The 23,441-nt window shown below is 43.9% G+C and overlaps 1 protein-coding gene across 1 annotated transcript in view; it reads left to right on the forward strand.

Annotated features, from left to right (window-relative positions):
- The window catches only part of SACM1L (SAC1 like phosphatidylinositide phosphatase), a 62,455-nt gene that overhangs the window by 23,312 nt on the left and 15,702 nt on the right, over window positions 1-23,441 (forward strand). The window contains exons 4-11 of the mRNA XM_075921878.1: window positions 3,218-3,345; window positions 4,156-4,305; window positions 6,214-6,273; window positions 8,188-8,221; window positions 20,527-20,628; window positions 22,234-22,319; window positions 22,503-22,589; window positions 23,362-23,430. Of these exons, the coding sequence (XP_075777993.1) occupies window positions 3,218-3,345; window positions 4,156-4,305; window positions 6,214-6,273; window positions 8,188-8,221; window positions 20,527-20,628; window positions 22,234-22,319; window positions 22,503-22,589; window positions 23,362-23,430 (716 nt within the window). The remainder of the gene's footprint in view (window positions 1-3,217; window positions 3,346-4,155; window positions 4,306-6,213; window positions 6,274-8,187; window positions 8,222-20,526; window positions 20,629-22,233; window positions 22,320-22,502; window positions 22,590-23,361; window positions 23,431-23,441) is intronic.

The following is a 23,441-nucleotide window of genomic DNA, read 5'->3' on the forward strand; positions in this document are numbered from 1 at the left end:
AAAATATATTTCTAGAGAAATCTAAGCCTGGAGAAACTGTGGTTCATATGTAAAGGAAACCAGAAATTACAATTTGGACAAAATCATTTTTTCCTGTTTTAAAAGTTGCTGTAGGGTGAAATTTGTCATTTGTATAAATTAAGTAAAGGAAGGGAAGATATCCTGTGAATTGTTAGTATCCAAATGTTGTAGAAAAGGAGTTAATTTACTGCTCTAGTTTCCGCTCTACTCTGTGCCAGGTAGGCCTCAATTGGAGTATTGTGTTCAGTTCTGGGCACTGCATTTCAAGAAAGATGTGAAGAAATTGGAGAGGGTCCAGGGAAGAGCAACAAGAATGATTAAAGGTCTAGAGAACATGACCTATGAGGGGAGGCTGAAGGAATTGGGTTTGTTTAGTTTAGAAAAGAGAAGATTGAGGGGGACACACATCAGTTTTCAGGTATCTAAAAGGGTGTCATAAGAAAGAGGGAGAAAACTTGTTCATCTTGGCCTCTGGGGATAGAACAAGAAGCAATGGGCTTAAACTGCAGCAAGGGAGGTTTAGGTTGGACATTAGGAAAAAGTTCCTAACTGTCAGGATAGTCAAACACTGGAATAAATTGCCCAGGGAGCTTGTGGTATCTCCATCTCTGGAGATATTTAAGAGTAGGTTAGATAAATGTCTATCGGGGATGGTCTAGACAGTATTTGGTCCTGCCATGAGGGCAGGGGACTGGACTCGATGACCTCTCGAGGTCCGTTCCAGTCCGAGTATTCTATGATTCTATGACTAATCTGTCAATTTAAAAAAAAACCTATTTCTGTAGCATCTCCAAAAATTTTCTTTCCTTTCTGCCACTCTTGCTTTCACATCTGCCACTGGATTTGCTGTAACATTTGTGTAACTTTTGGTGAGATTTGATTTCAAGTCAATACTGTTGGTACACTAAAAAGATATTTGGGAGTGACCTGTTATGATATTGATGTATTTGGTTGTTTAATCAAAGGCTATGTTCAAACCTCTTCCCAAATGTAGTTAAGTGACAGTAAATAAGTTTTGTTCAATGGAAGATAAGACTACATTATATTTTCCAAGGTGGAGGCAAAAATTGTCATCTTGAGTGCTGCTCTGTTTATATGTGCAATAGTTTTGATTTTTTTTTAAATTAATGCAAAACATTTAGTGAGTTTTGTAGGTTTTATGGAAAGTGTCTTTGAGAATAAAATAGTATGTCTGTTCATGACCTTTTGTAAGACATCTAAAATCTCATTTGTCGTAAAACTATTGCACTTATTGTACCGTATTTTCCAGCGTATAAGGTGACTGGGCGTATGAGACAACCCCCTAATTTTCCAGTTAAAACATAGGTTTTGGCCTAGACTCGCCGTATAAGACTACCCCCCCCTTTCGAGGCAACACCATTTAATAACACCAGCCCGCTGGATGTGCCCTAATACAGTACTGTAGCTTCGGCTACATACAGAACGTCCCTGTGCTGATACTGTATGTACCGCGCTGAGCCAATCCCGGCAAGCGGTGTATTCTATTAATGCATACAAAGCCTGCTTGGATTGGCAAAGGTTGTAATAGCCCGCCTCTCTGACTCAGCCAATCCGAGCAGGCTTTGTATGCATTAATAGAATACACCGCTTGCCGGGATTGGCTCAGCGCGGTACATACAGTATCAGCACAGGGACGTTCTGTATGTAGCCGAAGCTACAGTATGTTTATACCTGGCGTACAAGACGACCCCCGATTTTTGGGGGATGTTTTTTAGTATAAAAAGTCGTCTTATACGCCAGAAAATACAGTACATATTGTTGATGGGTTCTGAATTCTCCAATCTATGTGCTCAGTCACTTCTGTCTATACTTGGATCTGGAGTGGGGGCTGGCTACCCCTTGAGAGAGACAATGCAGCAGGCACTGACATATTCTTGGCAGGTTCAGATTTGCATGTGGGGATGGAGAAGTGCATCCTTGGAAAGGTGTGCTTCATCCCTACTCAGCTCTATGGGGAATTTATAGGAAAGGTAATTCATTTGCGGGTTTTGGGTTGTCCAGACTGTCTTCTGGAGTGGTAATAGAGAGGTAGCCATGTTAATCTGATCTTGCAAAAGGAAAAACTATGTAGCACTCTAAAGACTAACAACATGGTTTAACAGCTGATGAACTTTTGTGGGCCAGACCCACTTCCTGTTCTAATGAAAGAATTTAGTGGAAACACTTGAGGAAGGGAACCTCTAGGAATCTTTCTTCCTCTTTCCCCTTCATCATTTTTCTTTGATTATAGCCTTCGGTTTGCTATCCTTGTTTAGTATCAGAGGGGTAGCCGTGTTAGTCTGAATCTGCAAAAGCGAAGAAGAGTCCTGTGGCACCTTATAGACTAACTGAAGTGTAGGAGCATAAGCTTTCGTGGGCAAAGACCCACTTCGTCAGATGCATGTAGTGGAAATTTCCAGAGGCAGGAATAAATATGCAGGCCAGCAACTACACACCGCACCATAATAACTCGAACTCAGGAACCAATCCTTGCAACAAACCTCGGTGCCAACTCTGCCCACATATATACACCAGCAACACCATCACAGGACCTAACCAGATCAGCCATACTGTCACTGGTACATTCTCCTGCACATCCACCAACGTAATGTATGCCATCATGTGCCAACAATGCCCCACTGCTATATACATCGGCCAAACAGGACAGTCCCTACGTAAAAGAATCAATGGACACAAATCTGATATTAGGAATGGCAACATACAAAAACCTGTAGGGGAACACTTCAATCTTCCTGGACACACAATTGCAGATCTAAAAGTAGCCATCCTGCAGCAAAAAAACTTCAGGACCAGACTTCAAAGAGAAACTGCTGAGCTACAGTTCATCTTTAAGTTTGACACAATCAACTCTGGATTAAACAAAGACTGTGAATGGCTCGCTAACTACAAAAGCAGCTTCTATTCTCTTGGAATTCACACCTCCAGATCAGCTGCTAGAAGTGGGCCTCATCCTCCTTGATTGGATCCACCTGGTCATCTCCAGCCTGATCCTGGCCTGCATATTTATTCCTGCCTCTGGAAATTTCCACTACATGCATCTGACGAAGTGGGTCTTTGCCCACGAAAGCTTATGCTCCTACACTTCAGTTAGTCTATAAGGTGCCACAGGACTCTTCTATCCTTGTTTGAATCTCATGATCTAATTATTCTTGATTCTACACTTTTTATTTTACAGGCAACTATCTCATTGTAATAACAAAAAAGAAAAAAGTAGGTGAATGTTTCAGTCATGCAATCTGGAAAGCAACTGATTTTGACATCCTCTCCTACAAAAAGACCATGCTGCACTTAACTGATATTCAGGTAGGAGTAGATTGGTAGAAGACAAATAAGTAAGCCACAACTGATTAATAATTCTCTGATGGCTTTTTATCTTTAGCTTAATAAAAAAACTACTCTGTGTAGGTCTCGTGACATCGAAGCATAGTTTTATAGACTGTTACAGCAGTTGAGCAATGTTAAAATACAGATGGCATTGTAGTTCATCGATTTTGATTTTGTTCCTCTAAGCCACCTCCATGTTTTCCACACTGTCTTCCATGCATGGCGTATCCTTCCTGAGCTAGTCCACAAAACCACTACCATCTCCATGCCAAATCCTTTCTCAAGATTTCCTGCTTCCATGAACCCTACAGGAAACTAGTTTGACTAAGTCATCCAACTATTTATCGCACTTAGTTTATCTCTGAACTGATCATTTTTATTTACGTGGAGGGGAGGGGAAACCAGCCAATGGGAGCTATGAGATTGTGCATGGAGGGGGAACAGCTCCTGAAGCCCCTCTCCCTCTCCCACAGGCTAATAGTATTCAGAGAGCTGCTCTGAGCAGCATGCAGGGGTGGGGCAGGCAGGGAGCTTGACTAAGGCTCCAACAGGCTGGATGGGCCAGATCTGGCCTGAAGGCCATATTTTGCCTGCCCCTGAATTATGGTATATCGGAACAGTTGTAAACTCATTCTGTACCTTGTGTCAAAATTGTGATCTCTAGATGTCCTTTTTGTATTGGGGGTTTGTGTGTGTGGAAAGCAAAAACATCAGTGTCTTTTTAAAAGGGGAGCTTAAAAAAACAGCCATTTGATAAGAATACTTGTTGTTTGTTTTTTCTGCCAACAGTTGCAGGACAATAAAGCCTTTTTAGCAATGCTTAGTCATGTCTTGAATGTGGATGGATTTTACTTTTCTACAACATATGACATAACGCACACTTTACAACGGTTAGCCAACACTAGCCCAGAATTCCAAGAAATGAGCCTACTAGAAAGGGTAAGGACTCCACTGACTTCTGTCTTGTTGACAAACTGCTAGATACTAGTTTTAATTCATGGCAGTGGGTTTATTTTATAGATAAGTTGACTGAAGAGATTATTCCACTAGATCCTAATTTCTGTCTGGACTGAACTCGAGGGGACAGGAGTTGGTTTCATCCTCTGAAATGTTTGACGTAGATTAACTTTCATGCATGCTATTTTTTTTCATAAGCTAGATAGCCCCTTGAAACGTTGAACTTTTGCATTCCCAAAGCAGAGCTCCAGCCTCCTAATCATTTTCATTGTCTTCCACTGGACCCTCTCCAATGCATCCACATCCTTTCTGTAATGGTGGGCCCAGAACTAGATGTAATACTCCAGATGTGGCCTCATCAGTGCTGAATAAAAGGGACTAATCACGTCTCTAGATCTGCTGTAAATGCTCCTCCTAATGCACCCTAATATGCCATTAGCCTTCTTGGCTATGAGGGCGCACTGTTGACTAATATCCAGCTTCTCATCCACTGTAATCCCCAGGTCCGTTTCTGCTGAACTGCTGTAACAATGCTTGGGAGTCTTTCATGCTAAGTGCAAGAATCTGCACTTATCCTTGTTGAACCTCATCAGATTTCTTTTGGCTCAATCCTCCAATTTGTCTAGGTCACGCTGGACCCTATTCCAACCTTCCAATGTATCTACCTCTCCCCTGGCCTGGTGTCATCTGTGAATTTGCTGAGGGTGCAAACCATTCCCTCATCCAGATCATTAATAAAGATGTTGTACAAAACCGTCCCTAGAACTGACCCTTTGGGCACTCAGCTTGATACTGACCACCAAGCAAACATTGAGCTGTTGATCATTACCCTTTGAGCCCAACAATCTAGCCAGCTTTCTATCCACCTTCCAGTTCATGTATCCAATCCATACTTCCTTAACTTGCTGGCAAATATACTGTGGGAGACCATATCAAAAGCTTTGCTAAAGTCGAGGTATATAACCTCCACCAACTTTCCCATGTCCACAGAGCCAGTTACCTCAGGCCAGGGTAAAATATAACCCCAGCACAATCCCATTGGCCGGTTTCTGGCCAGAAACCAGTCCGAGAGCTGCCTGTATGAATAACAGGCAGCTCACGAAGCACTATGTCCCCCCTCCTCTGGCTGGTAGTTATTCACACGCACATGGCCCTGCAGCCTGTGTGGGTGGGGCAGGCAGTCAGGCTGCCAGAGAAACTGCTGGGCTGTTTGGCTGATAAGTCTTCTGGCCAAAGCCTGCCTTTGGCATCCCAGCCCCTTTCTTCCCCAACCCTCTGCCTCCCCTACTTCAGACCCAAGGTTTCTGGCCCAAACGCCCTCCCAGACCCCACTCTCCCTCCTGCACCCCAATACCTTACCACCACCTCCCTTTTGCACCCCACTTCCATCTGAGACCCTGCACCTCCATTAATATGGAAGAGTGTAGCCCTTGACCACTTACCAAATTTTTTCAGTGCCCCCCCCCCCAAAAATTATTGCCCACCCTTGAGTTACCTTGTCATAGAAGGCAATCCGGTTGGTCAAGCATGACTTGCCCTTGGTGAATTCGTTTTGACTATTCCTGATCACTTTCCTCTCTTTCAAGTGCTTCAAAATGGATTCCTTGAGGATTCCCTCCATGATTTTTCTGGGGACTGAGGTGAGGCTGCTGTCCATTAGGGTCTCTAGCTATTCTTGTGTGCTGTAACCCATCCAGCCAAAGGAGTAGAAAAAGCATTTTATGAAAGTCAGGTGTACTGCCATTACTATGTATCTGATCAGCCAAACGTATACTACCACAAGATGGCGGTAAGCTCCTGCCCTACCATAGAACTAAATTGAGCTTCCAAAGGAAAAAAAAAACAAAACCCCAATCCCCGCATCATATTTGCTTATTTTTCTCATTCTAGGCAGATCCACGGTTTGTGTGGAATGGGCATCTTCTTAGAGAATTTGCTGCTCAGCCAGAGGTAGTGTATACTTAAAGTTTCCTTCTTTAATATTCTGTCTCAAATGTCCCACATACACAAACAGTGGTACATAAAATATTGGTTACTTGTTTTCTGGTTGTAGCAAAATTAACTGTGTGGAAGTTACTGACATTGCATTTATCGGTCTTAAACTGGGTATAACTGAAATGTAGTAGTGGAAATCCTCTGACACTGTTCAGTGAAATGTCTTGAAAATGTCTGTTAGGGGAAAATAATACAATTTGAGGATATGGCCTCAGCATTATGCTAAGAAAAATAACAAAATGAAGAGGTACATAGCACGCGCCAAGTAGTTGGGATTCAGTAAAATATTGCATTCTACTGAGCCTTATTGGAAAACAATCTCTGTTTTTCAAGGGTAGTTTCTTTCCCTTGGCATACCTGTGAGATGATTATGGGTTGCCTTTCCTCAAAATTTGCACACACAGTTGAAAGAACACTTTCAAAGTTTCTAGGTTAAATCAGTGTTACTTTTCAAAACAATTCTTCAGGAAATCAAAAGCTTAGAAACACATTAGGTTTTACATGGTAAGTTAAAATGTACAAGTGCACAATGAAGGGTCATACGTGACTATGTGTTTATATGGGGAATTCTTGCATGAAATGTTGAGCTAGAAATCTGAACTAGTGAAGAAAGATGTCACTTGAAGTTCTGATATTCCCTCTCTCCCAATTGGACTGTACTTTGTATGGACTTTCCCTGTGTAGTCCATTAAAGTTGGAAAAAATCTCAGAATTGTGCAGGTAATTGTGTTCCTGTGATTTCCTCCCTCTTCTCCCTGTGCCCTTCCCTCCTCCCTGGTCCCCAAGCACATGGCAGCATGTCCACATAAAGCAAAAACATTCTCATAAAGAACCAGCGTCTCTACACTCCACTGCATGTGAGGGTTTTACTGCCATAGTCTCTTTGCTAGATGCTGCACCCACACCCTTTTCAATACCAATTGTAATCTCCCTCCATTGATGCAACCTCGTAATGAAAAGGAAAGGGAAGACTTTACTGTAGCAGCTGTCAGAGAAAATGTAATAGCAGACAACCTTAGAAGTTGACACAATCTTCAGAAGCGGATCCTGAGACGGGGAGAAGGGCTTCCAGGGTATCTAGGACTGAGAGAATGCAGCATAGCTATTTTTCAATACATTCCTGGTGACTTAATGTCTAATCTGCCATCCTTTTTATAGTCTCTACACCATCTAGAGAAACATGGCCTTATATTTGCAAACCACCTTTAACTTTTTAATTAAAATTCTACTTAAAGGGCAGTGTGTTGCCATATTTACTCTTTGGTTGAGCAAATTATACCCAGACAACGTTATACACTTGGATTTCTTAAGTCTAGTGTTAAATAATTCAATTGCGATACACTGTTTCTCAGCTGAGACTTGTATTGCTAACTCTGAACTCAGCTAACACATTTGTTTGTTTAACATTGACAGTAATTAAGCAGGTTTTAGAAACTATATCCAAGTATTAATTTACATTTAGCTTGTTTGTGGCAAAAATATTAAGGAGATATCTGTTAGAACTGGGAGTACAAATACTTATTTATATTCCAAGGCCGCTTGCTGTTACTAAGTTCATTAATTGACTTTGTTAGATAAGCATGGTTAAAGAATTTCTTTTGTACTGTAATAAGCATCATGCTTTGCATGTTGCTTTATTAGTGAGCAAAAGTCTTTGTGATTGTGCAAAGAAATCACTTATCTAGAAAACATGAAACTTATTCTTTGGCAATAAGCGTCTCTCTTTTCAAACTGAGTTGCCTTTACAATGCTTATCTTTTACTAGAATTTCATATACTTGTCATCTGTCTATTTCTAGAGTTAGTACTTAAATGTCTGGTTTGTTAGACATCTCATAAAAAATATTTTTTAAATTTTATGTATTTTCAGATTCATAGGTTTGCTCTTCCAGTGATGCATGGATGTATCCTTTCATGATTTATAATGTAAATTTGTGCGAGCTAGCTATGTTTTATCTTGTTTTCAACCTTTGAGGTTTCATCTGCTGATCTTGGAGAATATTTGACTTTCTAATGTTGTTGGTATTAACTATAGTTCAGAACTCTAGCACATTTCCTAGCAAAATTTGATAATTCTCGTCCTAATTGTAAACCTATATTGCACATAATGATTGTAAGCAATTCATATTTTAGAATTGCAAACAGTAAATCTTCAGCTTTTCATATTGAACACAATTTTTTATAAGCATGATTTGTATAATAACTTTCAAGTATTAGGGGGTGTCTTGGGGAGACAAAGCTCCATTTAATAAACATTTTCACATCTGTATTTGTGACTATATTCTGCTAAAGAGTTTCATCTAGCATATTACTAAATGTTTAGATGGTTAGACTGATCTGTTGAATGACTGCTCCTAAATTAATCTTTTATTTTTCTTGAAAGGATATAAATATATGTGAGGGGACAACACATACAATTTAAACAGGCATTAGTAAGGAAAATAGACTTTAAAATAAGAGAGCAGTCTTGGTTCTTTAAGTCCAGAAGAGACCATCATGATCACATACTCTGACCTGCTGCATATTGCAGGCTGCAGAATCTCCCTCTTGTAACTCAGCCAGAGGTTCTGGCTTATTACTGAAGTCCTCGTATGTTGATTTAAAGACTTTAAGATCCAGAGGAAATTTATTTTGTTCAAATCAGCAAACGAATGTACCCCACGCTACAAAGGAAGGCGAAAAACTTCCAAGGTCTCTGCCAGTCTGACCCACGGAACAGTTCGTTCCTGACCCCAAATTTGGTGAGCATTTACAATCTGGGCTTATGAGGGAGACTCACCAGTCACACACCTGAGGAAGTGTTCTCTGTAATAATTGAACCCTCTCCATCTGGTGTCACAGGAGTAGACATGTACATACTGCAGTCAAATGCAAGTTAGAAGAATCCTTCTCTTAACAAACAGCACTTCTGATGTTCAGACGCTACCTTGCTCATAAGAATGATGCATATAGCAATGTATGCGTATGTATTCCCAGGGTCCCAAACTAACCTGATACCTTGTGTTGCCTGTTAACTAGTTTGCCTAATAGCAGCTGGGATTTTCAGCAATATTACTGCTTTTGTATTAGAGAAGGTGAATGGCTCTTTTGGGGGATAGAAGTGTCTGTGATGGGGTAGATTAGGCCCAAAGGTCCTCTACTGGAGGCCTCAGGATCCGTAGAGAAGTCCTCCAAGCATCCTAGAGTGGCTGCAGGACAAGCAGCCAAACAGGGCCCAGGAGTACCATATAAAAAGAAGCTGCAGAGCCAGAGACTCTCAGTTCTTGCTAGAGCCAGAGGACTACAGGTGGCACTCTTGGCAGGCCAGAGGAACTGCAGCACCACAGGGTGCTCAGTGCTTGCAGGGACTAGGGCAGCAAGGAAGAGCTGCTGGCTGCTGGGCCTGAGCTAAGGGTGAAGCCTTGGTGAATGCTGGGGAAGTGGGCCAGGGAACTGAAAGCAGTCTTTTTAAAGTGACACAGCAGCATGTGGCTACTATTATTAGGGCCTCTGGGCTGAGACTGAGATAGTGAGCAGGCTTGGACTACTGAGACAGCAATAAACCCTGGAACGGGAGCTGGACTATGTAGTGGCCCAACAGGAGAGCTGGAGCCACAGTAGACCAAGAGGGCAAAACCACTGCCTCCAGGAAGGAGGCCTATGGGGGAAAGAGGGAAAGGAATATGGCATGACACTAGGGCCAGGATTATTTATTTAAAGAATGCAAACACACCTGACCAGAAGCAGGGTGCTCATGGCAGGTTGGTGCCATGCTGATACAGGACCCTGTCAGTTAATTTTGAGTTTTGATAATTTTGCTAATGACCTCTTCTTGTTGAAACAAATATGATTGCATAAATATGCCCTCTTCAGCAGTCTAGAATTCAGCCCCTGTGTCTCATCGTGGAGATTGTGGTTTTATGAGATAAAATGATCTAATCTTGGCTATTCAAGTTGGCATCCAGTTTGTACTGTTCCCACTTCCTACTCCAGATTCTCCTTTTCTTTTTCCTTTCCTTTCCTTTTCTCTTCCTATTCCCCAATAAGCCTACATGAAATAGGGAAAGATGTACTTCCCTGTGCTCATTTGGAAGGTGGCCCCCAGCAGGTTTCCATGTCAGTTATTGCATAAGGTGAGAGTCTATAGTCAACACCCAAGGATGGGTTCTCGGACTATAGTCTTAAAGGTAAACAACCATAGGGAGTCTTGGAGATATTAGCAAAAGACAAAAGTGTTATAAAGTAAAAATAATTGAGAACATGTGATACTTAGTATTGGAAGAATTCCATTCTTCTAATTAAGACAGTAATTCTAATATCCCCCCCTTATGTTTTAAGATCCAGTGATCACTTTCATGGATAAAAGCAATTTTGTCCCTGTCTTGTATATGTCGAATAATTGCATTGTGGATAGTAGCCTGCTAGAGGCTAGATACTAAGCTGGTTATACCACTGAGCTGACACATCTTATTTTTCTTCTTTGAGTGCTGTTCCTTACATATTTGCCAGTGCATATGCGTGCATTCTGTGCACCCAGAGTTGGAGAATTCTTGAAAGCAATGTCCATTGGTCTGCAATGTGCCCTTACATGATAAAGCTTAATTCCAGACTCTCATTTAGGCAGGTGAATTGGTTGCCAGAACTGATCTTCAATCAGCAAGAGAGACAGCCACAATAATAGCAAGTGCCATTGTGATGCTCTGTGAATCATGGCTTTGCACTGCAGGGCTTCACAGAGAGGTCAGAATGCCATTGAAGCCCTACCCTTTGAAATTCATCATCATTTTAACCAAAAGATAAATGAGTCCTTAAAGGTGTGCGTGTGCGTGCCCTTTTTTCCTGGTCCCAGGGAATATTTACACCTGAAGAGAGAATTCACAGGCAATCCTACGAGTCTGATGGCTCAACAGGTTTCCTAACTAGGGTTTTATGAGTTACACCGTAAGAGGGAAGAGGTTCAGAAGTTCAATTTTTCCTGCTCCTTCTGCCGCCACATTATCTCAATCCCAGCCTTGTCTAAATTATATTTTTGATGGAACTTCAAAACTGCAGACCAGCATTGCCATCATTTGCCAATTTTCCACTAAGGATGTAAAATCCTGTTTAATTGGTTAACCAGTTAAACATAATGTGATCCAATTAAAGGGTGGGTGGGCTGGGGAAGAGGGGGTCACTCCAGCCCAGTTGGGATGGACCAGCTCCCCTGCCATAGACAGAGGTTGCTCTGGCCCGGCTGGAACACCCATGTTCGTGGCAGGCCTGTAGAGCTAAAGTAGCCCCTTGCCCACAGCAGGCAAGGAGCTGCTCTAGCCCCCACCAGTTAATGGGAGACAGTAAAGGTGATGCTTACTGGTTAACCATTCACATCACTATTTCCCACAAATTCTTTGGGGAGGGTCATCTAGTACTCTTTCCACAAGTGGAGTAGAATAACAATGGGCAAGTGGGTGTTAAACATCCATTCGAGTTAAGTGATCAACTTTACCACCCTGCCCTCTCCAAAACCCCCTTCCTACCTCTTTTCAGGGGCCATTTTCAGAGATTGTCAAACAAGAAATAGTCCCACCTATAGACAGAAGTGGTAGAGTGGCAATCTCTTAAACACCAAGGTAAGGGTTAGTACTCATATGCTTCCTAGAACCCCAAAAGAAGAGTAGCTGGAGAGACCATTCTTGATCTCTGCCATCTTAACTGGTTTATTTGCAAACTTTAATTTCACATGGTCATGCTGGCACCTATAATCCCACACCCAGAAAAGGACATAGTTTTACAGCTCTCAACATGTATGATGCATGCTTTCATGGGGACATTCACCCTGGTACAGACCCAGCCAAAGCCAATCAGATAATCTCCAATTGTTTATTGTCATGGTGGGGAAAGTCTCAGATCAGACTATCCTCACAGAGCAGCTCTAAAAGTGTCTTGGGTTGTATCATACTTCTTATCAGTTATCTCATCTCCCCCTCACTCTGTCATTTTTATAAAACTCCTCTGATATCTAGCTTCATCTCTTTTGAATCAGGAGAAGAGTGAAGAGATGGGGAATATGGTTAATAACACAAACATTTCTCTCTAAAATTCTCCATGGGCAGTTGATCCTACGTTCTTAGGTTAATGGCAGTGTTGATAAACAGCCAAGTTTAGAGCTACTGCTTTTATTTTCTGCTGAATAAAAACCAAGTCCTGAGACATCTGAAGTGATATCTGGATCTACAGGAATTTTAAGAGTTTGAGGATATGAGGATATGAGTCTGACTAATCTTGGGCCTTTTTAGATCCTCTCTAGGATCTCTTTTGAGGACATTTTGGATGGCAGACTATCTGTTGGTATATTTTCTTAACCAAACTTGAAGTATTTGCTGGGATTCTTTACAAAGAATACTGGCACAAGTGTAAATAAAATCTGCAGTATTGCCTTAATGTGCAGTTCTCACAAAATGAGTTCATTGAGTAGTGTCCCCGAGGGTGCTCCACTCAAGGTGCTGTGCTCGTCCCGGTGCCGCAAACCAGAGGATTTTTTCATAGCAGTAGCCCCCTACTGGACTGCTCATGCTCGACTGCCTCCTTGCGCCTCTCAGCTGAGTGTGGTCCGGTCCTGTCAGTTTCTCTCCAACCGTCTGCAGCTGAAGATGGAGTTACATTAGGCTCCCTTTGCCTCTCTGGCTGTGTCCAGACTCAGGGGTTTTTTCGAAAAAAGTAGCCTTTTTTCGAAAAAACTTCACCTGCGTCTAGACCTGCGAAATTAAATCGAAAGAACGTGGCTTTTCTTTTGACGGCGGTAAACCTCATTTCACGAGGAAGAACACCTTTTTTCGAAAGTGCTCTTTCGAAAAAAGGCGTTCTTGAATGTCAACAGGGCTTTTTAGAAAGAGAGCATCCAGACTCACTTGCTGCTTTCTTTCGAAAAAGCGGCTTGCTTTTTTGAAAGTTCCGCTTGCAGTCTAGACGCTCTTTTTCGAAAGGCTTTTTCGAAAGTATCTTTCGAAAAAGCCTCTTTCAAAAGAGGCTTGCAGTCTAGACATAGCCTCTGAGGGGAAAGGGAGATCTCTTAGTTAAACTTTGTTTCTTGTTATATGTAGTTTAGTTGTTTGTTATAGTTGTAGATTAGTTGTTGTCCCATTTTCTTAAAAAAAAACAAAAAAAACAAAACTGTTTTTCTTTTCTGACAGTCAGTCTATGCCTCACCGGCATTGACCTGACTGAAATTGACTTAAAAAAAAAAAATAGAAAGAAAGGAGAGCAGAACGACAGGATCACCTGGATTCAAAAAGTGTATTTAGTGCCTGGAGGCTATACTGGTCTCCGATGGGCATTCCCGCTGCATGAAGTGCCTCGGGGACTCTCATGTCCTGGCAAAGTGCACCCATTGTGCAAATCTGACAGCTCGCGCTAGAAGGGATCGCGAGCTGAGGCAGACAGTCCTTTTATTCAACAAGGCTCTCCAGCCTCCACAGATCTCCGAGCTGCGCTCTGCAGACGAACATAACACTGGACGAGAGATTCTCCCATGGGATCCAGAAGATGCCTGGCGGCAGAGCGGCGAAACCAGGGACCTCTGGCTCTTCGCCGAGGTTCCCCGCAGACAAGTCTGGCAAGGGTTGCAGCTCCTTGGCCCCTTCTGTAGTCCACCATAAGGACTCCGCTCTGGCACCCAAAAAGGGCTTGCGAGTGGAGTCGGTGCCGGCAACGGCTCCAATGGCCGCTGTGGAGCCGGCAGGGGAAACCCCGGAACCGAGATGTTCTGCGCATGCGCAAGTGCCGCCAGCTGTACCAGCACCTGCAGGGCTTTCCCTCAGTGCCATCCCATGCTCCCCGGTGCCAGAGGCACCGGCACCGAATACAGCACCGCAGCAGGAGACTGCTGGTGCAGCCTGAGGCCGTGATGTCATCACCTGATCCAGCGGTACCGAGCTTGAGCTCTGCAGAGGATCAATTTACAGAGCCTCCCTTGCTGCCTGCCTTGCTGCCACAAGCGGCTCCCCAGCCTTCCTTCACTTCCTCAGTACCATCCAAAAGGCAACACAGTTCTGCACGGGTCCGGACACCATCACTGACACCGGACTATATGACCTTCTCCCCTGGACTTGACTCACCTGCCTCGTTCTGTTCTGATACCCGTTGTCATCGTTACACACCTCCCAGAGAGCACTACTATAGGTCACCTCGTCGCTCACTGCCACGTTGACGCTACCGGGACCACTGTTCGCGGTCTCCTTCTCGCTACTCCAGGAGATCCTTATCGCCCCGGTCTCCAAGACGTACAGCAAATTCTTGTCGCTACGACACGCTCAGAAGACACAGCCGGTCTCCGTGTTACAACAGGCAGTATGACCGATGTTACCATGAGTGCTCTTCTTTTTTGTCTCATCACAGAAGGCATTCGCGGTCACGTTCACCGCAATTGTCTCGACCTGAGTCTCCACACGCTCCAGGCGAGTCTGTATCGCTCCACCGTCCTCAGCTAGAATCCACATCTCCAGCAATCAGGAAGACAAGCAGGACCACACTTATCAGGAGCAGCAGTGCCCTGATTCTCCAGCAGGCAACTCCTCTTCGTCGCCTGATGATGCAGTGGTCCCTAGTGACTTGTCTCCTACGGAGGACCACAAACAATTCCAGGAGCTCTTCAAAAGGGTTGCTCAATCCCAGGACATCCAGACCATGGATGTGCAGCAGAAACAGCATCGGTTGCTAAAGAATTTGCAACTCTTCCAAAAGTTGAAGCTCGCCTTTCCCTTTGACACTATCTTAGAGGTTGCCAATGACATCTGGCAGACTCCAGCTACATCCCTACCAACTAATAAGAGGTCGGACAAGAAGTACTTCATAAGCCAGAAGGGTATGGAGTTCCTGTTTACACATCCTCAGCCCAACTCTCATGTGGTGGACGCTGCACAACAAAGAGTAAAAATGTCCCAGGCCAAGAATGCTTCTAATGACGAGGAAGCTAAACGCCTGGATGTCTTGGGCAGGAGAATATATTCCTCTGCTATGTCAGCTCTGAGGATGTGTAACTTTGCAGCACAACTGGCAAATCATGATTTCGACAACTATTCAAAGCTGGTCCCTCTATTTGAACACTTGCCTGATTCCAAGCGCCAGATTCTTTAGGCGGTAATCCAGGAGGGCTATACAATCTCCCGAACAGCCTTGCAGATTGCACTCAACACAGCTGATGCAGCCGCTAGATCCACAGCTTCGGCCATAGTCATGCATCGAGCATCTTGGCTGCACCAGGCCGCTGTTCCGAATGAGTTGCAGGACAAGGTGGAAGATTTGCCTTTCGATCGCCAGTCACTCTTCGCCCAGTCAACTGATCAGGTCTTCCACTCGGGCAAGGATATACGTACAACTTTAAAAACAATTGGAATGTACACACTTCCCTACAGGCGTAGAAGATATGTTCCCTGCAATAGGCAAAGGCCTTTTTCTTATGCGACACCTCGAAACAAGCCATATGAACAACAGAGGCTGAGACAACGTCCCCAAAAGTGTCGTCAACAGCCTAACAAAGCGTCCTCCCAGCAGCAGGGCTGGCAGCAGGTTTGATGTGTTGATCGAGGGACTGTGGACCACCCCTTTGACAGAGACTCCAAACATCACACAAGGAGTGTTCTATCTTTGTCTCAGCTCTCTCAACATTGTTGGGCTCTCATCCACCGACCGGTGGGTTCACGACGTAATCACCTCAGGATATGCCATTCCCTTCACTTTTTCTTCTCCCTTCCTCCCCCCCTTCCCCGTCCCTTTTAGGGACCCCTCTCACAAGACACTTCTTCACCAGGAAGTCTCTCGCTCACATTAGTAGTGGTGGAAAGGGTACCGACTCGCTTTGTGGGAAGAGGATTCTATTCTCGTTACTTCCTCATCCAGAAGAAGTCAGGGGGTTGGAGGCCTATCCTGGACTTACATCGACTCAACTGTCATCTCAGATGACAAAAATTCAAGATGGTCATGTTCTCTTCAATCATTCCTGCTCTTGATAAAGGGGATTGGTTCACGTCCCTGGATCTTCAGGACGCTTACTTTCACATAACAATACATCCTGCTCACAGAAGATTCCTTCGTTTTGTAGTGGGGTCCGACCACTATCAGTACCGTGTACTACTCTTGGGTCTCTCGGCAGCCCCGTGAGTTTTCTCCAAAACCCTGGCGGTAGGGGCAGCTTACCTACGGTGCCTCGACATTACAATATTTCCGTACCTAGATGATTGCTTCTTGAAGGCTTCCACTGTCGACGAGGCCACGACTACCACTCTGTTTACAGCCCTTGGACTCATAATCAATCTAGAGAAGTCCTTCCTGACGCCAACTCGTGACCTGGAGTTTATCGGAGCAAGACTCGAGTCCCTGACCACGAGGGCATACTTGCCTCTAAAGAGGTTTCATCTCATACAGGACTTGGCGCAGTCAGTATCAATTTCTCCCAAGTCCTGAATACTCACCTGTTTACAGTTGTTGGGGCATATGGCAGCCCCCACATATGTGGTTCCGCATGCCAGGCTTAATCTTCGCAGTCTTCAACATTGGTTGTTCACTGTGTACATGCCTCGGATGCACAGTACAAACAGGGTGGTTTCGGTACCAACGCAGGTCCGGACTTCCTTGGCATGGTGGGACAGCCCCAACAATATACTGGTAGGGGTCCCTTTTCATGCCCACAAGCCAGCACTACAGATCACGACAGATGCCTCCCTGCTCGGTTGTGGCGCTCACCTTCAGGAGCATCGGGCACAGGGTCTCTGGACGCCCCAGGAATCACTACAACATATAAACTTTCTCGAACTAAGGGCAGTCTTCAATCCTTGCAAGCACTTCCTCCACATCATGTGAGGTCGCTCAATAGAGATTCTCACCAACAACATATGCACGGTGTATTATGTCAACAGGCAAGGAGGGGCATGCTCCCGCTCTCTTTGCGCAGAGGCGGTACACCTGTGGAATTGGGCAGTTCGGCAAGGTATCACCATAACAGCAGCATACCTTCCTGGCAAGGACAATGTGATCGCCGATACTCGGAGCAGGCATTTCCTCTCACAACAAGTGGGAGTTACACACCGAGGTGCTCCGTCACGTTTTCCAACTCTGGGGCTTCCCCAATGTAGACTTGTTCACCACCCAACACAACAGAAAATGTCATCAGTATTGCTCACGAGCGGGCATCAGCAAAGACTCTTTGGGGGATGCCTTCCTGCTGGACTGGACTCATCAATTGCTGTACGCCTTTCCTTCTCTTCCACTCATCCCGAGAGTTTTGGAGAAAATAGCAGTAGATGGCGCGACAGTAATTCTGATAGCCAGATCTGTCGGGGCCAGAAAGGCGCTAACACAGCTGTCGAATGTCGGTTGCCGAACCACAACGGCTACCGAATCTGTTCAACTTACTGTCTCAGCAGCACGGCACAATTCTACACTCAGCCATTGACCGCATGCACCTGACAGCGTGGAACCTAGCTGGCTCCAAGCATCCGAGCTCTCCTGCTCTCAGGACGTGAGGCACATGTTGATTAACAGTAGGCAGCATATGACACGTAAATCCTACCTCTGTAAGTGGCAGCGTTTTCAGTCATGGTGCTTGGCGAAGGATCTTGACCCTCTGTTGCTGCCTATACAACAGATCCTTGACGCTGTGATGCATCTAAAGGCAACGGGAATGGCGATTTCTTCCCTAAGTGCATCTAGCGGCTATTTCGGCCTTCCGTCTTCCAGTGGACGGTCATCCGGTGTTCACTCCTCCTATCACCAAAGATTTCTGAAGGGACTTGGCAATTTATATCCGGCCCACAGGACCCCGCCAGACCCTTGGGAGTTGCCATTGGTATTGGACACTGACTCGTCCGCCCTTTGAGCCGCAGGCAACATGTGATTTACAAACACAATGACGACCGTGTTCCTCCTTGCCATCACGTCGGCCCGTCGAGTGAGCGACTTGGCGGCTCTTTCAGCTGATCCACTGTACATGCAGTTCTTCAACCATGCAGCAGTACTGCGTATCCAACCAGTGTTTTTGCCAAAGATCAACTCTGCTTTCCATATAAATGAGTCCATAACCTTTCCGACTTTCTATCCAAAGCTTCACTCCTCATTGGAGGACGCACGCCTGCGCACTTTGGATGTCAGGCAAGCACTGGCTTTTTACCTTGACAGAACTTGGATCTTTAGGAAGTCTCAACGGCTTTTCCTTTCTACAGACGAACGTTCCAAGGGCAAACAACTCTCTGCTCGGTGTATTTCCCGCCTGGTCATCACTTGCATCACACGATGTTATGCCTTGCGCAACAAATCTCTTCCAAGTGGACTTTGTGCTAATTCCACCCGGGGCATAGCAACATCTATTGCCTATCTTCGCGGAGTACCATTGCAGGACATATGCCGTGCGGCAACCTGGTCATCTACCCTCACATTCGCTAGACACTATGCCCTCGCGAACGTACTTACCTCTGATTCAAGGGTGGCTTGTCTTCAGAACGGGACCAATAGGTCCGAAGCACTCATAGGACAATTGACCACTGCTGTGTACTCACCTCGAGTGGAGCCCCCTCCGGGACACTACTCGATGAAGAAAAGAAAGTTACTTCTGTTCTTCGAGATATGTCCCCGGGGGTGCTCCACGTCCCACCTTCCTCCCTGCTTCGGAGCTCCTATTTATATCTTTCTGATGGTTGGGAGGAAACTGACAGGACTGGACCGCGCTCAGCTGAGAGGCGCGAGGAGGCAGTCGTGCATGCGTGGTCCGGTAAGGGGCTACTGCTATGAGAAATTCCTCTGGTTTGCGGCGCCGGGACGAGCCCAGCACCTCGAGTGGAGCACGCATGGGGACACACATCTCGAAGTACAGGCGTTACTGCACACAGTGAGTAACTTTCTTTTTTCTACATACAGTATTTTTATGGGGAATAACAGTTGGTGAGATGCTGTATTTTTAGGAATTAGGGGTTTTTTAAATGCTTAAAGAAAAAAACCAATTTCTTTATTGGAATAAAACTTGCCTTGCAGACCTTAGCAAATGGTCAGATGATTACTATCTTGACTGCTCAAAAGAACAGAGTAGAGGGACAAGACAGTATGTCTATATTAAAAGCTCAAATAGTCTTGTGATAGTCCTGTATTTTACTTCAGCTACACCAGACTAACACGGCTACATTTCTATGTAGCACTTTAAAGACTAACAAGATGGCTTATTAGATGATGAGCTTTGGGTCTGGCCCACGAAAGCTCATCATCTAATAAACCATCTTGTTAGTCTTTAAAGTGCTACATAGTCCTGTATTTTGCTTCAAATAGTCTTGTTAGTTTTGTCCTTTTAAAGTTGCAGTTCTGCTGTGCTGGCAGTAGAGGGTAGCATGAATTTGTAACTGAGGAGTACTACTTTATTAGTTTGACGTATTTCAACTGGGTAGTTATGACCGTGACAGAACTGGATTCCCAAGTTAAATTGACAGTCCTTAGCAACTGTCCCCAACAATAGGGATTAGAATCCAATTACAAGAACAGAATTCTTGCATAAGCAACTCCCCTTGAAGATTTCAGCAGGGGCTGTGTATGTTTAAGGACAGAATTTGACCTATTGGCAATGTTCCGTTCTGCCATGGTGCCCTAGGAGCATATTGTCAAGATACTCATATCGTGAGAGAGCATGATCTGGCTTAGACTGGTTTTCTAATTCTGGTTGCAAGAGATGGGAAACATTACTTTTAGAAAAATATAAAGCATTTCAGGAAATGGTTGGCCTGAAGTCTGAAAACTTGAGTTCAGACTTTTGTTTTCTTGGTCAGAGCCTGAGATCATGCATCTGCTGCTAGTGTGACCAATTTCATTTAAATGTGATGGGTTATTTGGGGCCATGGGCTTTTCATAGATTTTTAAATCTTTTATGAGAAGTCAGTATTTTAATTTAATTGAAGAACCTTTGAGGCCAGTCTCAAATATCAAGTCCCATTTTCTCCTATTTATAATTACTTCGTATGTTTTAGTTAGCATCCTTTAAAACTTCCTGTGTCATTCATACATTGATATTAATATTAGGCTGCTGAGTCTGAAGTTAAATATCAGTAAATAACTTGTCATAAAGAGAACAATATACTTATACACATACCTATACATCATCAATGAATGCTTGAAAAACCTTTGGTATTTAATGTTGTGGCCCTATGTCTGGACCTGTTCAATTTTATTTAAAAACACTATAGTAAACATTGGACAAATTTGTGTTCCTTAACGTGTTTGCCAGTTATAGCTATGCATTCATGTTCTATAAATGGAAAGTATTTTGACTGGATGCTTATCTCTAGAAGAAGCTGCTTCAGAGCTGGTGTACGTTACTATGTTAGAGGTAGGATGACAAACAATGCAACCATTATTGGAGCAGACAATGTATCTGTAGTATGTTAATCTTTTCAAATGGCATGAGTGTTTAACTGCTTATGCTTACTGTTGTGTTGTGTTCGGTCACAACCTGATGTGCGTGTGTGTGTGTGTGCCAAATACTTTACTTAAGTGTAATAATTGGACAGACACACATTCTTGAGTACAAAACTGTTGTTTGATATGCATCTATTAAACTGCAAACCTCATTATTACCAGCAGAGAGATGTGCTGACTTCAGGCATGGAGCCTGTGCCTGTAGCCAGTGCTAGGATTGCAGTGGCAGGCAGGCCGGGCAGACTATATGGCTGAACTACATGCAGGCAAGGTAGATGGCCAGTGGGCTGGGGCCCATTAACCAATGAGAGCCACGGGAAGCAGCGCGGGCTGAGGGATGTGGTGGCTGCAGACATGGAGCCTCTCAGCTGCCATTGGCAGGTGACAGTGAACAGCAGCCAGTGGGAGCTGAAAGACTCTGGGCCTGCAGCTCAGCCTGCACTGACGCTGACAAGCTGGGACTGGAAGTCTGGACACTGGAGTTAGCTTATAAATGGGTCATTGACTTTTTTGACCCTTTTTTTTCCCTATAAGTTTGGGGAGGGTTGGCTTATGAATGAATGGGCCTTCCCCTTATCAGTCTTTTCATGTTGAAATTGAGATGCATTGAGGAAGCGTGGACAAAACTTGCTTCTTGTGCTGTAGTTTTTCAGTTGGAAAGATAAATGTCAGTGTCTGCGCTTTGGCATCTCCATGCAGTATTAACGTAAGTATATTTTAAGTTAGGCTATTAAGGAATGCTGGTAGTATAATAAAGATTGTGCATTGGCTGAATCACAGTAAAATCTAGACCAGCTCTTCTGAAAAATCCATACCATGAGTGACTTAGCTGTGCTAACCTGATCTCTGACATAGATGTAGCTAGATCAACAGAAGATTGCTTCCGTCAGCCTACCAACAGTCACTGGAAGTACGTCTAAACTACGTGCTATTTGCTTCCAATCTCACTTTTGAAAGCTCCACTTTTGAAAGTGAAAGTAGTCTGGACACATTTTTTTTGAGACCCTCCCCCTGCCCCCCCCCTTTTTTTTTTAAGAAAAACCATGCAAACCTCATTTTTTAAGGAAGAGTGGTTTTTTTGAGAGGATATTTTTCCCCGAAAAACCCACTTCCAGATGAGATCGGAAGAAGATATGCAAATTCCTGTAGAATTTGCATATCCTCTTTTGAAAATAGCATGTAGTCTAGACATAGCCTGAAGGAGGTAGTATTCCTACAGACAGAAGATCCCCTTTCATTGCTATAGGCTGCATCTATACCATACGGTCATGCAGGCATAGCTACGGTGTCATAGATATGCCATTAGAGTCCCTATAGTGTAAAACATACTCCAAGTCTCTGCTTCATGAGCTGACAGTGTCTCAGATGGTGGCTTTGATCTGCAGAGGACGCAGATTTCACGTATCTTCTATGTTGTTTTATTTTAGTACTTGGAATAATGGGGACCCCCCATTCAAAGCTAAAGCAATGGTGTTTGTGGCCAGCTGTAAAATGGATTCTGTTTTTTCTAACTCAGGTATTGATTCAGAAGGACATGCTGCTAATTTTGTTGAAACAGAACAAATTGCACATTACAATGGGAGCAAAGCTTCATTTGTCCAGGTAAATCCAGTGACTTATCAGACTTAAGTTCAATTGGCAAGTCTTATTTTCCTGTCTGCCCCAAACCTAATTTTTATATTTAACAAGAAAAAACAAGCTACAATATAGATGTGAGGAAGGTTTAATGAACAAGAACATGAAATTACACTTGTCATTTAAGTTTTTATTTCCTTTGTTTTCCAGACACGTGGATCAATTCCTTTTTTCTGGTCACAGAGACCAAACCTCAAGTATAAGCCGAAGCCACAGATCAGCAAAGTAGTAAATCACGTATGTGTGTTTCCTTGGGAGTGTGTGGGAATAATAGAATGCAGAACATTGCTGCTTCTTTTTTATTAACGTATAGTATTCTGTTTTAATCTGGTTTATAAAAAAAAGTGAAACTTTGCCTTTAAATTTCAAGTAGCGAGAGGCTTGGATCCATGTACTAGCCTTTTTATCCATGGCATCTTCAGCTCAAAGCTTGAATGAGGTCCTAAGTATAAATGAGAGCATTAGTCTCTTCCTGGTTTTCATGTATGTACAGGCAGCCCCCGATTTATGACTGCCCGACTTATGACCCTCCCCCTCCCATTTACAACCTGTCTGCTCCGGCTGCCACCTCCACCCGGCACAGGCCACAGCAGGTTCTGGACCTGGCATGCTGGGGACTACAACTCTCAGGAGGCAAAGTGGGCCAGGAATGGAACACCCATTTTTATCGTTGCACCTATGGGAATAAAATGGTTTGACTTACGATGGTTCTCCAGGAACCAATTAGGTCATAAGTGCGGAGGTTGCCTGTACACTGATAAAAACCATAGAACTATTTGACACAACTAGTAGTTTATACGAGAGCAGCCCAATGGTGTTGCAGAGCAGAGCGGAGTGCAGATATTTGCCTCATGAGCACCATGTTCTCATTCAGAACGTGACATATACTATTCTATTAAGGGATTCTTGTAATGGAGCAATTTTTAGTACAGACCTATTAATCTATAAAGACTTGGGATCACTTTTTTTTTCTCTCTTTTTTTTTTTTTTTTCCTCCCTTGTTTTCTAGATGGATGGCTTCCAAAGACATTTTGACTCTCAGATAATTAGCTACGGAAAACAAATGATTGTTAATTTGGTATGCCTTAT

This window comes from Pelodiscus sinensis, chromosome 2 (genome assembly GCF_049634645.1).
Source record: "Pelodiscus sinensis isolate JC-2024 chromosome 2, ASM4963464v1, whole genome shotgun sequence".
NCBI classification, from domain to species: Eukaryota; Metazoa; Chordata; order Testudines; family Trionychidae; genus Pelodiscus; species Pelodiscus sinensis.